The sequence below is a fragment of the Epinephelus fuscoguttatus genome, linkage group LG14 (assembly GCF_011397635.1).
Source record: "Epinephelus fuscoguttatus linkage group LG14, E.fuscoguttatus.final_Chr_v1".
NCBI classification, from domain to species: Eukaryota; Metazoa; Chordata; class Actinopteri; order Perciformes; family Serranidae; genus Epinephelus; species Epinephelus fuscoguttatus.
In genome coordinates, this window is record NC_064765.1 from 29,616,208 (window position 1) to 29,629,996 (window position 13,789).

Sequence of the window (13,789 nt, forward strand, 5' to 3'; positions counted from 1 at the left end):
CACAACAGACTTTTTCACGGGTCACTTCTCTGATGTGTAAGGAGCTGAACACTGTACACCTCTAATTGTACAACTGTGCAGAAAAAGGAGTTAAACCTTTTTGCTGAGTAACAACGATCCAAGTGCCTCATACGGTAAGAGATATATTTACAGCTACACCATGCACTGTGTTGTGTGTTACAATGCATGTTTATGATTGATAAAGGTTCATCGGTTTAATATTAACTCCATATTAATGATCAGTGTTGGGCAGTAATGACATTACTATTTCCAGTAACAAGTAGTGTGATTACAAATAAAGTTCCAGTTACAACATCACAGTTACCCTCAAACCAAATAGCTCGTTACAGTTTTATGTAATCACATCACCACTGACTTGAAATACAACAATCACAGCAGTGGGTTCATTTTTTTAATCATGGAGCTGCTTGTGCACATCACAAAGCAGCAAGTCTGGAAGATAGGGTTGGATATATTCCCGTGATGCTGTGTGTCAGGGAGGGAGGCGGAAGAGAGCAGGGTGAGAGGCTGCACATGAGATGAGGAGAGCAAGCGATGCACTATGGGAGGGAGTGTCTCAGATACAGATGTATTGACAGAAGGAGAGTGACCAGGTGCACCGGTCTCTGGACAGCCGAGTGTTCGGTGACCATGACGGGGGCAGAAGCCCAGCCGAGCCAGCTATATGGTGCACTCATAACCAGGGAGCGAGTGCTATTCGCAGACTGCTCAGGATAGTTAGTGGGGTCAGGGAGAGAGTCCTGTGTGAGGCACGAGTGAGTTTGTCCGTTCTCCAGCCTGTAACAAGGCTCTGCTGCCGTCTGGAGAGACCTCTGCACTGGACCAGCGGTGGTCTCCAGGCCAGACTGTGACTGAAGCCGGAACAGCACCAAAGCTCAGATCTAGAGGAGGGTCTCAAACTCAGGTGAAGTTAAGTGGTTTTTATTCACTGACGTATTCATTCGCAGCTGCTTGTTTTGTATGTATCTGGTGTCATTTATTGTTAAATGTTATTGATTTTAAACATCAGCTAAGAGCCAGAGTGCCGGGATGTTGGAAAGCAGTTAAAGGTACCTAAATAAATCCTCTGGGGCTGCTGCCCTGATAGCACAGGTGTGTTTGTGGTGCAGTGATTTTCCTTGTGGTGCAGTGTGGTGTGTGTTGTGCCCTGAGAGGGTTGTGATTCTGGAGTCAACTACAGTGCAGTGTTTGGTTGCACTGCCCTAAAGGGGTGTAATTCATTTGTGGTGATCTATATTGGCATGAGCCCCTGTACACTTGTTTTGGCCAGTGTGAGTGGCACTTAGGGGGAGCATAGGGCTCAGACTGTCTCCACATACCTGTGTGCAAGGCTGTTGGCTATATGATTTTGTCCTAATAAAGATTATTGTTTATTACTCCTTGATTTCCTCCTCCATTCAACGGGAGAGCGTCATCACTTACATTGATGATGCATACCAGCAGGGTACCCTGTTGAGCCTTACAGACTACCCGGGCCACCGTAACATTACAAGGATTAGACACTGATTCAGCTGGCTCCAGCATTCCCTCTCAACCAGGCACAGTACAATGGCGTTTTGGCAAGGGACATTTATAGTGGTTTGTCCATGGAGGCTAACAACTATTATGTGTTGCTGAAAGCAGCCCCGACATGATATTTTGTGCTGTGTGATAGTGATGGAGCAAGGCAGCGACGGCCTTATGAGACAGCTGGCTGACTGATGGCCCAATTTATTCTGCAGTATAGATGACACGCAGCTCTTAAATTTAGAAAATTGTTGTAATTTAATGTAATCACCTATCTTTGCATTATATATTATGATCAGACTTATTGTATTTTATTGCATGATTAGATGAGGGTAAGCTTTTATATTCTGCAAATCAAACTTCTGCAATGATTTTCTGTTTTCTTTATTTTTCGGGGAGCACTATGGATAATTCATTTGATTATGAATCAATAGTAGACTTTAAAGAGGAGCTACTAACCCATGGACCTGCCTCAGCAGCTGCAAAGATCCAGGAGTATTTGGATCAGCAGGATAATATTCCACTAAATATTGGCATCACAGGAGAGTCTGGCTCTGGTAAATCCACCTTTGTTAATGCCTTCAGAGGCACAGACAACAGGGATGAGAGAGCCGCCCCTACTGGTTGTGTAGAAACCACCTCAGAGGCTCCACCATACCCCCATCCCAACTATCCCAATGTCACACTGTGGGATCTTCCTGGTATTGGCACTCCCAACTTTTCAGCTAGCAACTACCTGGAGCGTGTTGAATTTGAAAAGTTTGACTTCTTCATCATCATCTCAGCTGATCGCTTCAAAGAAAATGATGTGAAGCTCACTAAGGAGATTCAGAGGATGGGGAAAAAGTTCTACTTTCTTTGTTCAAAGACTCACCATAACTTACGTGATGAGGAAGACAGTCAGAGGGACTTCAACGCAGAAAGGACTCTTAAACAAATCAGGGACAACTGCATTCAAGGTAAGTCTGAGGTTAGAGGAGAACAAATGTCTAAATTTAAAGGTATATGCAGCAAGGGTCACAGGTAGACACTGCTTCATTTTGAGGAGACGAGCCAAAAATAACTTTTGGCAGCCCATGTTGAGAGGAAGAGCTAACAATGTTATCAGGTCATAAATGATTCATATGAACAGTGGCAGAGCCCCCCAGTGAGAGTCTGTTGGCTTGACCACTCATCTTCTAAGATCTAAAACAACCTTTGTGTCTGGCCTGGAGAGAGCTGCTGGTGTATCCTGACACGAGGAGGCTCAGGATGTTTTCTCATTCTATTGTCATCATCTGAAATAAACTTCTTTGTTCTGTTTGCGACACAGGTCTTGAAAAACAAGGCTTCGAGTCTCCTCAAGTCTTCCTGGTGTCCAGCCGTCATCTCCACCTCTATGATTTCCATCTGTTAGAGGAGACCCTCGAGAGAGAACTTCCTGCACACAAGAGGAACACTCTGCTGTTGGCCATGCCTAATATCAGTCATGGTATCATCAGCAAGAAGAAAGAGGCTTTACAGGCAAAAATAAAGTACCTTGCCTCTATATCTGCACTCATAGCAGCTGCACCAGTTCCTGGTGTCTCTGTTGCCACTGATGTAACCATGCTGGTTGCTACCATCAATGAGTACAAAGTTACATTTGGTCTTGATAGCAAGTCACTGCAGAGTCTTGCTCGTAGTGCACACGTGCCTGTGGATGATCTTAGATCAGTGATGGCATCACAACTGGGTTTAAAGGAAATAAACAAAGAGCTTATCATTAAGATGTTGTGCTTGTCTGTAAGTGATGCTGCATTAATGGCAGCAGAGGAAGGGTTCAGATTTGTTCCATTATTTGGAATCCCAGCAGCAGCATCCCTCTCTTTTATCTTTACCTACAAAGCTCTTCATACTTTCCTCAACATGCTCGCTGAGGATGCACAGAAGGTGTTTACAAAGGCCCTGGGTCTGAACACCTCAGTGTGATATCATGAGCTGAATGGAAGTGTGGCACATTTAAAACTGTTATTGTACAATGCAAATGAGCTTCTGAATCATTCTTGTGAATGTGATGTAATACTACTGCAGACAGCTCATACAAATCATAGTTTTCTAATCTAGACCGTACTGACTGTGTTTGCATCTTGCTGAAAAATTAACTGTACTACTTTGCAAAACTCTTCATGAATAAACCTGATTTAAATCTCATCAACATGTAAATGAAGAGACGCCACCTTTTGTTGTAGTTGGAAGGACCTCCAGTGGTTTTAATGCTTGGCAACATCCAGACATGGGTTGTGTCAGATTGTGCAGATCTTGCATTGATCAGTTCATCAAGTAGGCTGGTGTGGCCTGCTATACCTTAAATAAAAACAGTGCAGTTATTTTACATCTTTTTTTTCTTGCACTTTTTTCTTTTTATAGAAATGAAAGAACAAATTGACGAGTGATGTGAGCTGCAAAGTTCCAGATTATTTGGATCAGCAGAATAATAGTCCACTAAATATTGGCATCACAGTCTGGATCTGGTAAATCCATTTTTGATAATGTCTTCAGAGGCATAGACAGCAGTATTGGTAGTATAGTGCTTCATTTGTTAATCATGAGGTGCTGGACGTCAGAGAGCCTGCTGGCCCAGTGGGTTATGAGTTAGCATGTGAGGCTCTCTAATAAATGCACCCTCCTCTCTGCAATTCTTGTAAACCAGCTGCTTTCACTGACGATGGGGATGAGAACAGAGGACAGACACTGACTGGTCATGTGGCTCACAGCAGACTTTTTCATTGGTCACTTCTCTGATGTGTATTTCATCAAAATCATATTTTCATTACAAGCCACATATGCATATTCTGAGTAACTAATGTCATCTGGTTGAAAACAGCTCTTGATAAACTATAAACCAATAAAAAGCAAAGAGTGTTTGTCTGAATGAGTGCCAGTGCATAACTCAGAGGGTGTACCTCTCTGATGTAAACGCACCCCTCCTCTCTGCACTTCTTGTAAACCAGCTGCTTTCACTGATATATGGGGCCGAGGAAACAGGACAGATACTGATTGGTCATCGTGGCTCACAGCAGACGTTTTCATTGGTCACTTCACAGACTGTGTAAGGAGCTGAACTTTGTACAACTATGACACTGTGCGGCTGTGCAGAGAAAGAAGTTAAACCTTCTCGCAAAGTAACAACGATCCAAGTGCCTCATACGGTAAGAGATATATTTACAGCTACATGTTGCACTGTCTTGTGTGTTACAATGCATGTTTATGATTGTTAAAGGTTTATTAGTTTAATATTAACTCCATATTAATGATCAGTGTTGGGCAGTAATGACATAATTATTTCCAGTAACGAGTAGTGTGATTACAAATAAAGGTCCAGTTATAACGTTACAGTTACCCTCAAACCAAATAGCTCGTTACAATTTTACTTTTGTAATCACATCACCGCTGACTTGAAATACAACAATCAGCAGTGGACTCATTTCTGTAATCGTCGCGCTGCGCGTGCGCGTCACAAAGCATCAAGCTTGGAAGAAAGAAACAGCTGTATACTCCCATGACTATGTCGGGAGGAAAGAAGACAGGAACACTATTGCTGTAGGTAGTGGTACTAAAGTTCACTGCGAAAACCACGTCCTCAAACCTGCCGAGTGAAATACTTAGTGCGACTGACAGCGCAACAACGCAAAGCTCCAGGAAATACGCCCCACCATGGGTGCGCCCTTCTTGGCCGCGGAGGTCGGCTGTAGCCCCGCAAAGGCTGAGTTGCAGGCTACAAAAGGACTAATAATGCTTGTGGCTTGTTATGTGGGGGGGAAATACCGGTCACAGGTAACTGAAGCCCCCAAGTAGAAAAAAAACAAACATTTTCAAGCTACCTAGCCTTGGCTACAATTACCCTGATCCTTACTGTTGGCAGGGAGTAATCAGTCAAGTAATATTACTTTTGAAAAGGGTAATGAGTAATGTACATTTTTGGAGAAACAACCCAACACAGTTTATGGCTTTGCTTATCACTGCAGCTTTGTTCTGTGCAACATACTTGGCACTGTCCTAAGTAGTATAAGATAATAAGGTTACAGTAGCCATCTCAGACACAGTGCATGTATTTCTGAATTCATATTTCATATTTCCCTAATCTGATGTTTTTGCTGCCCATTAAAGATCACTGACTGCAGACCAAAATTTACCCTGTAGTGTACACCACACAGTTTGGCACAACAATTGGCAACAGATGTCCTCAAATGTAATCTCCTATCTTTGCATTATATATGATTTATATATATCATTAGATGAGGGTAAGCTTTTATATTCTGCAAATTGAAATACCACAGTGATTTTCTGTTTTCTTTATTTTTCAGGGAGCACAATGGATGATCCATTTGATTATGAACCAATAGAAGACTTTAAAGAGGAGCTGCTAACCAATGGACCTGCTGCAGCAGCTGCAAAGATCCAGGATTATTTGGATCAGCAGGATAATATTCCACTAAATATTGGCATCACAGGAGAGTCTGGCTCTGGTAAATCCACCTTTGTCAATGCCTTCAGAGGCATAGACAACAGGGATGAGAGAGCCGCCCCTACTGGTTGTGTAGAAACCACCACAGAGGCTACACCATACCCCCATCCCAACTATCCCAATGTCACACTGTGGGATCTTCCTGGTATTGGCACCCCCAACTTTTCAGCTAGCAACTACCTGGAGCGTGTTGAATTTGAAAAGTTTGACTTCTTCATCATCATCTCAGCTGATCGCTTCAAAGAAAATGATGTGAAGCTCGCTAAGGAGATTCAGAGGATGCAGAAAAAGTTCTACTTTGTTCGTTCAAAGATTGACCATAACTTACGTGATGAGGAAGACAGTCAGAGGGACTTCAACGCAGAAAGGACTCTTAAACAAATCAGGGACAACTGCATTCAAGGTAAGTCTGAGGTTAGAGGAGAACAAATGTCTAAATTTAAAGGTGTATGCAACAAGGGTCACAGGTAGACACTGCTTCATTTTAAAGGTGTGAGCCAAAAATAAAATATCACATTAGCAGCCAATGTTGAGAGGAAGAGCTAATAATGTTATCAGGTCATAAATGATTCATATGAACACTGGCAGAGCCCCCCAGTGAGAGTCTGTTAGCTTGACCACTCATCTTCTAAGATCTAAAACAACCTTTGTGTCTGGCCTGGAGAGAGCTGCTGGTGTATCCTGACACGAGGAGGCTCAGGATGTTTTTTCATTCTATTGTCATCATCTGAAATAAACTTCTTTGTTCTGTTTGTGACACAGGTCTTGAAAAACAAGGCTTCGAGTCTCCTCAAGTCTTCCTGGTGTCCAGCCGTCATCTCCACCTCTATGATTTCCATCTGTTAGAGGAGACCCTCGAGAGAGAACTTCCTGCACACAAGAGGAACACTCTGCTGTTGGCCATGCCTAATATCAGTCATGGTATCATCAGCAAGAAGAAAGAGGCTTTACAGGCAAAAATAAAGTACCTTGCCTCTATATCTGCACTCATAGCAGCTGCACCAGTTCCTGGGCTCTCTGCTGCCACTGATATAGCCATGCTGGTTGCTACCATCAATGAGTACAAAGTTACATTTGGTCTTGATAGCAAGTCACTGCAGAGTCTTGCTCGTAGTGCACGCGTGCCTTTGGATGATCTTAGATCAGTGATGACATCACAACTGGGTTTAAAGGAAATAAACAAAGAGCTTATCATTAAGATGTTGTGCTTGTCTGTAAGTGATGCTGCATTAATGGCAGCAGAGGAAGGGTTCAGATTTGTTCCATTATTTGGAATCCCAGCAGCAGCATCCCTCTCTTTTATCTTTACCTACAAAGCTCTTAATACTTTCCTCGACATGCTCGCTGAGGATGCACAGAAGGTGTTTACAAAGGCCCTGGGTCTGAACACCTCAGTGTGATATCATGAGCTGAATGGAAGTGTGGCACATTTAAAACTAAATTCTAGTTTTCTAATGTAGCGGCACATTACATCAAACACTTTGAGCAAATCAGAAAATGTGATGGTGTCTTTCAAAATACTATATTTTTTTTCTAAGTGAAATAAATGTTTGAGTGATCAAATAAAATGTTCATTAAAATGAGCTGAAGTAATTGATTTTGTCATAACATGAAACCCAGTGTTTGCTCTATATGAATTCTTCATGTCACATACCAGAAGAGACAGAACACAAGATATTCCACTCCTCCACAACCATCGAGTGAACACATGCTGTCATTACACTATTACATTTTTTGTTTTTATAACTTCAATTTTTATTAAGTTTTCACATGCATATAGACAAAACAATACAGCAAACAAGGTACAAATTAAAATAACAATAGTAATAACACTAACAAACTGTCTGGAGATGAGCCACTATTGAGTCCACTGTTCCATTTGGCATTTGTTCAGTTGGTGTCACGTCTCATATAAATGTTCCATTTTTCCCAGTTCTTTTCAAATATATTCTCTTTGACTCTCAAAAGGTATGTCAATTTTTCCATAACAAAGATTTCCTGGACAATTTCCAACCACTGTTCCTGTCTTGGGATATTTACATTGAGCCAGATTCTTGTGACTGCTTTCTTACTTGCTGTGAGTAATATATTAGTCAAGTACAGATCTTCTTTCATTACAACCTTCTCAATATTCCCAAGATACATCACTGCACAAGTCTTTGGGATTTCATATCCCAAGACATTTTTTACAACTAAATTAACATTTTTCCAGTATATCCTCATTTTTGTACAGTTCCAGAAGATGTGTGCATGGTCTGCCTCCACACTCCCACATAGTCTCCAGCAGTTTTGTTGTATAGCGAGTTGTACACTATTACATTTTTTAATGGCAGCCTCAGTGAACTGTAAAAAAAAAAAAAAAAAAAAGATTAAGTATCTGTTGTGTAAATATCTGAATGTAATTCATTCCACTGTCTACAATGGATTGGACCGTACTGACTGTGTTTAAAATATTATTTTACAAAACTCTTCATAAATAAACCTGATTTAAATCTCATCAACATGTAAATGAAGAGACAGCAACTTTAGTTATAGTTTGAAGAACCTCCGGTGGTTTTAATGCTCAGCAGCATCCAGACATGGTTTGTGTCAGATTGTGCATGTCTTGCGCTGATCCCCTCTATAGCGTAAAAGTTTACTAAAACGTGTCTATCCCAATTGTAGTATAGAAAGAAATAATTTAATTTGGCTCCATTGTCCAGATTCTGGAAGGACCAGCCTGCACAGGAACACCACCTGACCTTGTCTGAAATAGTGACGTAAACCTGTATTCAAGGTAAGTCTGAGGTTAGAGGGTAAAATCACAAATGCCTAAATTTTAATGTCATATGCAAAAAGGTCCACAAGTACACCCTGCCTCATTATAAAGGGACAAGAGCCACAAAGAACTTTTTACATGGACAGCCCAAGTTGAGAGGACGAGCTTACAATGTTATCAGGTTGTAAATTGATTCTTTCTATTATCGCTGGCAGAGCCCCCTATCGAGGCTCTCCTGCCTTGACTCAGAAGTTGATAACAAGCAGCTCCAGGGTCACGTGCAGCTCTTTAGCCCCTCTCCAGCAGCTCCTTGAGGCTTTGACAAAATATTATATGGAATTGAAACTTTTTTTTTTTGAACAAAATAGTAAAAGATAAATATTTTGATTTTGTTTTTCCCCCATTTGTGGCGCCCCCTGTGGATGATGGGGCCCTTAGCATTTTCCTGTATCGCCTATGCCACAGGTTGACACTGAGATGAGTGGACGTGACCGCAGCCAGATGGCTCGACATGACTTGGACCTTTGGGTAGCTTAGGAAGTGCAGCAGTTCTCAGAGCTGGTTATCAGAAAAACAGGAAACAGGAAACGCCCTTTAATGTGTATTGGAAAGCTTGTGTGTGTGTCAGCTGATACTGCTTGTTTGTTAGATGTTATAAATTGTTATGATGTATTAAATAGTTTGGATTTCAACCCTGAAATGTCCAATTCTGTGTTTTGAGCATTTTTATTCCACAACAATCACTGCAGCTTTGTTTTTGTAACATACTTTGAATTATCCTTCATGTAGTTTATTAGTAGTCTTGTGTAATGAGGTTACTTGGGTTATTTAAAGGAACAAAGACACAATGAATATGTTACTGAATTCATTTTTCCATGTTACAATGTTTTCTGCTGTCCCCAGTAGCTCACTGACTGCAGGCCAGAATCTAGCCTACAGTGTGGACTACACACGTTCTTAATTTTGGAGGAAAAAAACATATTTAAAGGCAATCTTCTAATGCAATTTGTATGCATGTTATAGTTATATTATAATCAGAGTTATTGTGTTTTTGATAAGCTATAAACCTAGTAAAGGCAAATGGTGTTTGTCGGAGTAAGTGCCAGTGCATACCTCAGAGGGTGTAGCTCTCTGATGTAAACGTACCCCTCCTCTCCACATTTCTTATAAACCAGCTGCTTTCACTGATAATGGGCCCAAGGAAACAGGACAGACACTGACTGGTCATGTGGTTCACAGCAGATGTTTTCATTGGACGCTTCACAGACTGTGTAAGGAGTTGAACTTTGTACAACTCTGACACTGTGCGGCTGTGCAGGGAAAGAAGTTAACCCTTCTTGTTGTATCCAAGTGCCTCATACGGTAAGAGATATATTTACTGCTACACATTGCACTGTGTTGTGTGTTACAATGCATGTTTATGATTGTTAAAGTAGAATCTGTGAAATAGTCCATTTTCATGACTTTGCTGTGCTTATCACCACAACTTTGTCCCATGTAACACACCCTGCATTGTCCTTGCATGTAGTGTACTAGTAGTCTTATGTAATGAGGTTAAAAGAACAAAGACACAATGATTATGTTTCTGAATTCATTTTCTGTATGTTTTGATGTTTTGCCGCCCATTAATGATCACTGATCATTAAAGATCCAGGCCACAATTTATTTTACATTATAGACTATGCAAGCTTGTCATTTTCAAAGAAAAAAAGATTAACTGCAATCTTCTAATGCATCTTATAAGAGTTGTTGCATTTTTATGCATGATTAGATGAAGGTGAGTCTCTAAATCAAACTTCTGCAGTGATTTTCTGTTTTCTTTATTTTTCAGGGCGCGCTATGGCTAATCCATTTGATTATGAACCAATAGAAGAAATTAAAGAGGCGCTGCTAACCCATGGACCTGCCTCAGCAGCTGCAAAGATCCAGGAGTATTTGGATCAGCAGGATAATATTCCACTAAATATTGGCATCACAGGAGAGTCTGGCTCTGGTAAATCCACCTTTGTTAATGCCTTCAGAGGCATAGACAACAGGGATGAGAGAGCCGCCCCTACTGGTTGTGTAGAAACCACCACAGAGGCTACACCATACCCCCATCCCAACTATCCCAATGTCACACTATGGGATCTTCCTGGTATTGGCACTCCCAACTTTTCAGCTAGCAACTACCTGGAGCGTGTTGAATTTGAAAAGTTTGACTTCTTCATCATCATCTCAGCTGATCGCTTCAAAGAGAATGATGTGAAGCTCGCTAAGGAGATTCAGAGGATGCAGAAAAAGTTCTACTTTGTTCGCTCAAAGATTGACCATAACTTACGTGATGAGGAAGACAGTCAGAGGGACTTCAACGCAGAAAGGACTCTTAAGCAAATCAGGGACAACTGCATTCAAGGTAAGTCTGAGGTTAGAGGAGAACAAATGCCTAAAATTTAAAGGTATATGCAACAAGGGTCACAGGTAGACACTGCTTCATTTTAAGGAGACGAGCCAAAAATAACTTGGCAGCCCATGTTGAGAGGAAGAGCTAACAATGTTATCAGGTCATAAATGATTCATATGAACACTGGCAGAGCTCCCCTGAAAAAACTAGGCTGTATGTGACGGTGGTTCAGGGGAGCATCCAGTGTGGTGTGCACATTTAAACACAGGAACCAGCAATCTGTTCTTGGCAATTTATTTGAGGTTACAAGGATGAGCAGAGTGGAACAAAGGGTGGTGGATGATTTCCTGCACAGAACAAACATAGAGGATAAGTCATAAAACATAAATTTTCACCTTCACACAGACTTTAACAATAAATCAAGGTCCATGAACTTAACTTACTTCACATTTATGCATCCACAATTTACCATTATAGAAAAGGAGGGTACTTCAGGCAACTTTCTTTGTCTGGTGGTTTTGGAGGGAAGGAGAGAAAAGGAAGGGCTGAGGTTCGAGGCGGGTTTATATCACCTCAGGAGGTGGGCGGTTCCAACAGGGTGGAGTCAAGTCTCTTGTGATTTTTAACACCCCCAGTGAGAGTCTGTTGGCTTGACCACTCATCTTCTAAGATCTAAAACAACCTTTGTGTCTGGCCTGGAGAGAGCTGCTGGTGTATCCTGACACGAGGAGGCTCAGGATGTTTTTTCATTCTATTGTCATCATCTGAAATAAACTTCTTTGTTCTGTTTGTGAGACAGGTCTTGAAAAACAAGGCTTCAAGTCACCTCAAGTCTTCCTGGTGTCCAGCCGTCATCTCCACCTCTATGATTTCCATCTGTTAGAGGAGACCCTCGAGAGAGAACTTCCTGCACACAAGAAGAACACTCTGCTGTTGGCCATGCCTAATATCAGTCATGGTATCATCAGCAAGAAGAAAGAGGCTTTACAGGCAGAAATAAAGTACCATGTCTTTAAGTCTGTACTCATAGCAGCTGTACCAGTTCCTGAGCTCTCTTTTGCCACTGATATAGCCATGCTGGTTGCTACCATCAATGAGTACAAAGTTACATTTGAGATTGATAGCGAGTCACTGCAGAGTCTTGCTCGTAGTGCACGCGTGCCTGTGGATGATCTTAGAGCAGTTATGACATCATCACTGGCTGCAAATGAAGTAAACACAGATGCTGTTAAGACACTTTGTGCCGATGACACTGCATTAACTGTAGCAAGGGAAGCATCTACATTAATTCCATTATTTGGAATCCCAGCAGCAATGATTGCGTCTTTTATCTCCACCTACAAAGCTCTTTATACGTCCCTGGACATGCTTGCTGAGGATGCACAAAGGGTATTTGCAAAGGCCCTGGGTTTGGACACCTCAGTGTGATCATGAGGTGAATGGAAATGTGGCACATTTAAAACTGCTATTGTATAATGCAAATAAGCTTCTGAATTAATTCTGTGAGTGCAATGTAATGTTACTGCAGCAAACTAAATCACGTGGCACATATTACCCAACACAAATCATAAAATGTGATTGTTACTCTCAAAATACAATATTTTATTCTCAATGAAATGAAAATGTTTGATTGGTCAAATAAATTGTCCATTAAAATGAGCTGAAGTAATGGATTTTGTCATAGCATGAAACCCAGTTTTCCTCTATGAATTCTTCATGTCACATACCAGAAAAGACAGAACACAGAATACTCTGCTCCCTCACAACCATCTATGTTATGTGCTGCCATTATACTAGTATGACTTTTTTAAAGCAAAAAATGTATATTTAAAAAACAATGGATTGGACCGTACTGACTGTGTTTGCATCTTGCTGAAAAATTAACTGTACTGCTTTGCAAAACTCTTCATGAATAAACCTGATTTAAATCTCATCAACATGTAAATGAAGAGACGTCACCTTTTGTTATAGTTGGAAGAAATTCCATTTGTTAAACTACACTGAGACATGGTTTGTGTCAGATTGTGCATATCTTGGTCAGTTTATCAGACTATATATGCAGGCATCAGTTACTATGATGAAAGAAAATACTGGGATTAACAAAGCTCTTACAGCATAAAAGTTATTTAAAACTTGCCTATCCCAATTGAAGTGTAGAAAGAAAGTTTAACTGGAACAACAAAGTAAGTTTCCAGACCTCCTAATTTAAATTTCAGTATTCTGTGTTCTTTATTGACCAATCCTGCTACATGCAAACTGCACCTAAATTGAGCATAGTGTTAGTTCAGGTAGGACATGATGTCAAGCTCAGCTCACATCCCAGCCACATCAGCTGATGGAGCAAACAGCCCAGTCAACTAATGGAGCAGCTGATTGATGGAAGGGAGTCAGCTGACAGATCACATGATTCCTCTCTATGCAACCAATTGACGAAACTCATTCAGGGAGCCCTGTTTAAACTGCTCTGGCCATCCTACTGTTAATGCTTCCTCTGCAAGCCGCTTTGCAACCCGCCTCCACCCCAGCTCCTCCTTTTCATGCTGTGTCTGACTTATCAGTGTCATTTCCGTTTGTCACTGATGCTGCTCTGTTCTGTTCCCAGAGGGGTCTTTGCTACTGCTCTCCCTGCCTTAGG

At 41.3% G+C, this 13,789-nt stretch overlaps 4 protein-coding genes across 6 annotated transcripts in view; all 4 read left to right on the forward strand.

Annotated features, from left to right (window-relative positions):
* Positions 1-112: 112 nt before the first annotated feature.
* Positions 113-7,593, forward strand: LOC125901282 (interferon-inducible GTPase 5-like). 2 transcript variants are annotated; one of them, XM_049596920.1, is made up of 3 exons: positions 113-134; positions 5,853-6,416; positions 6,776-7,593. In XM_049596920.1, the coding sequence occupies exons 2-3, from the start codon at positions 5,861-5,863 to the stop codon at positions 7,411-7,413; spliced, it is 1,194 nt and encodes a 397-aa protein (XP_049452877.1). In that variant the 5' UTR covers positions 113-134; positions 5,853-5,860; the 3' UTR covers positions 7,414-7,593. The 2 variants fall into 2 exon arrangements, with proteins under 2 accessions (XP_049452877.1, XP_049452876.1); XM_049596919.1 differs by lacking the exon at positions 113-134 and adding an exon at positions 4,559-4,697.
* Positions 123-13,091, forward strand: LOC125901284 (interferon-inducible GTPase 5-like). Of its 2 annotated transcripts, none has more exons than XM_049596922.1 (3): positions 123-134; positions 10,603-11,166; positions 11,954-13,091. In XM_049596922.1, the coding sequence occupies exons 2-3, from the start codon at positions 10,611-10,613 to the stop codon at positions 12,580-12,582; spliced, it is 1,185 nt and encodes a 394-aa protein (XP_049452879.1). In that variant the 5' UTR covers positions 123-134; positions 10,603-10,610; the 3' UTR covers positions 12,583-13,091. The 2 variants fall into 2 exon arrangements, with proteins under 2 accessions (XP_049452879.1, XP_049452878.1); XM_049596921.1 differs by lacking the exon at positions 123-134 and adding an exon at positions 9,981-10,133.
* Positions 1,916-3,509, forward strand: LOC125901279 (interferon-inducible GTPase 5-like). Its single transcript, XM_049596915.1, has 2 exons — positions 1,916-2,486; positions 2,840-3,509. Exons 1-2 carry the CDS (start codon positions 1,931-1,933, stop codon positions 3,475-3,477), a joined length of 1,194 nt encoding a protein of 397 aa, XP_049452872.1. The 5' UTR covers positions 1,916-1,930; the 3' UTR covers positions 3,478-3,509.
* LOC125901280 (interferon-inducible GTPase 5-like) overlaps positions 4,581-13,789 on the forward strand; it is a 28,886-nt gene continuing 19,677 nt past the window's right edge. Inside the window, exon 1 of the mRNA XM_049596917.1 lies at positions 4,581-4,697. The gene's annotated coding sequence lies outside the window, so the exon portion shown is untranslated. The remainder of the gene's footprint in view (positions 4,698-13,789) is intronic.

Coding starts and splice junctions, on each gene's coding strand:
- LOC125901279 (XM_049596915.1), top strand. CDS start 1,931: ATGGATAATTCATTTGATTATGAATCAATAGTAGACTTTAAAGAGGAG. Junction 2,487..2,839: donor CAGGGACAACTGCATTCAAG/GTAAGTCTGAGG, acceptor TTTGCGACACAG/GTCTTGAAAAACAAGGCTTC.
- LOC125901282 (XM_049596920.1), top strand. CDS start 5,861: ATGGATGATCCATTTGATTATGAACCAATAGAAGACTTTAAAGAGGAG. Junction 6,417..6,775: donor CAGGGACAACTGCATTCAAG/GTAAGTCTGAGG, acceptor TTTGTGACACAG/GTCTTGAAAAACAAGGCTTC.
- LOC125901284 (XM_049596922.1), top strand. CDS start 10,611: ATGGCTAATCCATTTGATTATGAACCAATAGAAGAAATTAAAGAGGCG. Junction 11,167..11,953: donor CAGGGACAACTGCATTCAAG/GTAAGTCTGAGG, acceptor TTTGTGAGACAG/GTCTTGAAAAACAAGGCTTC.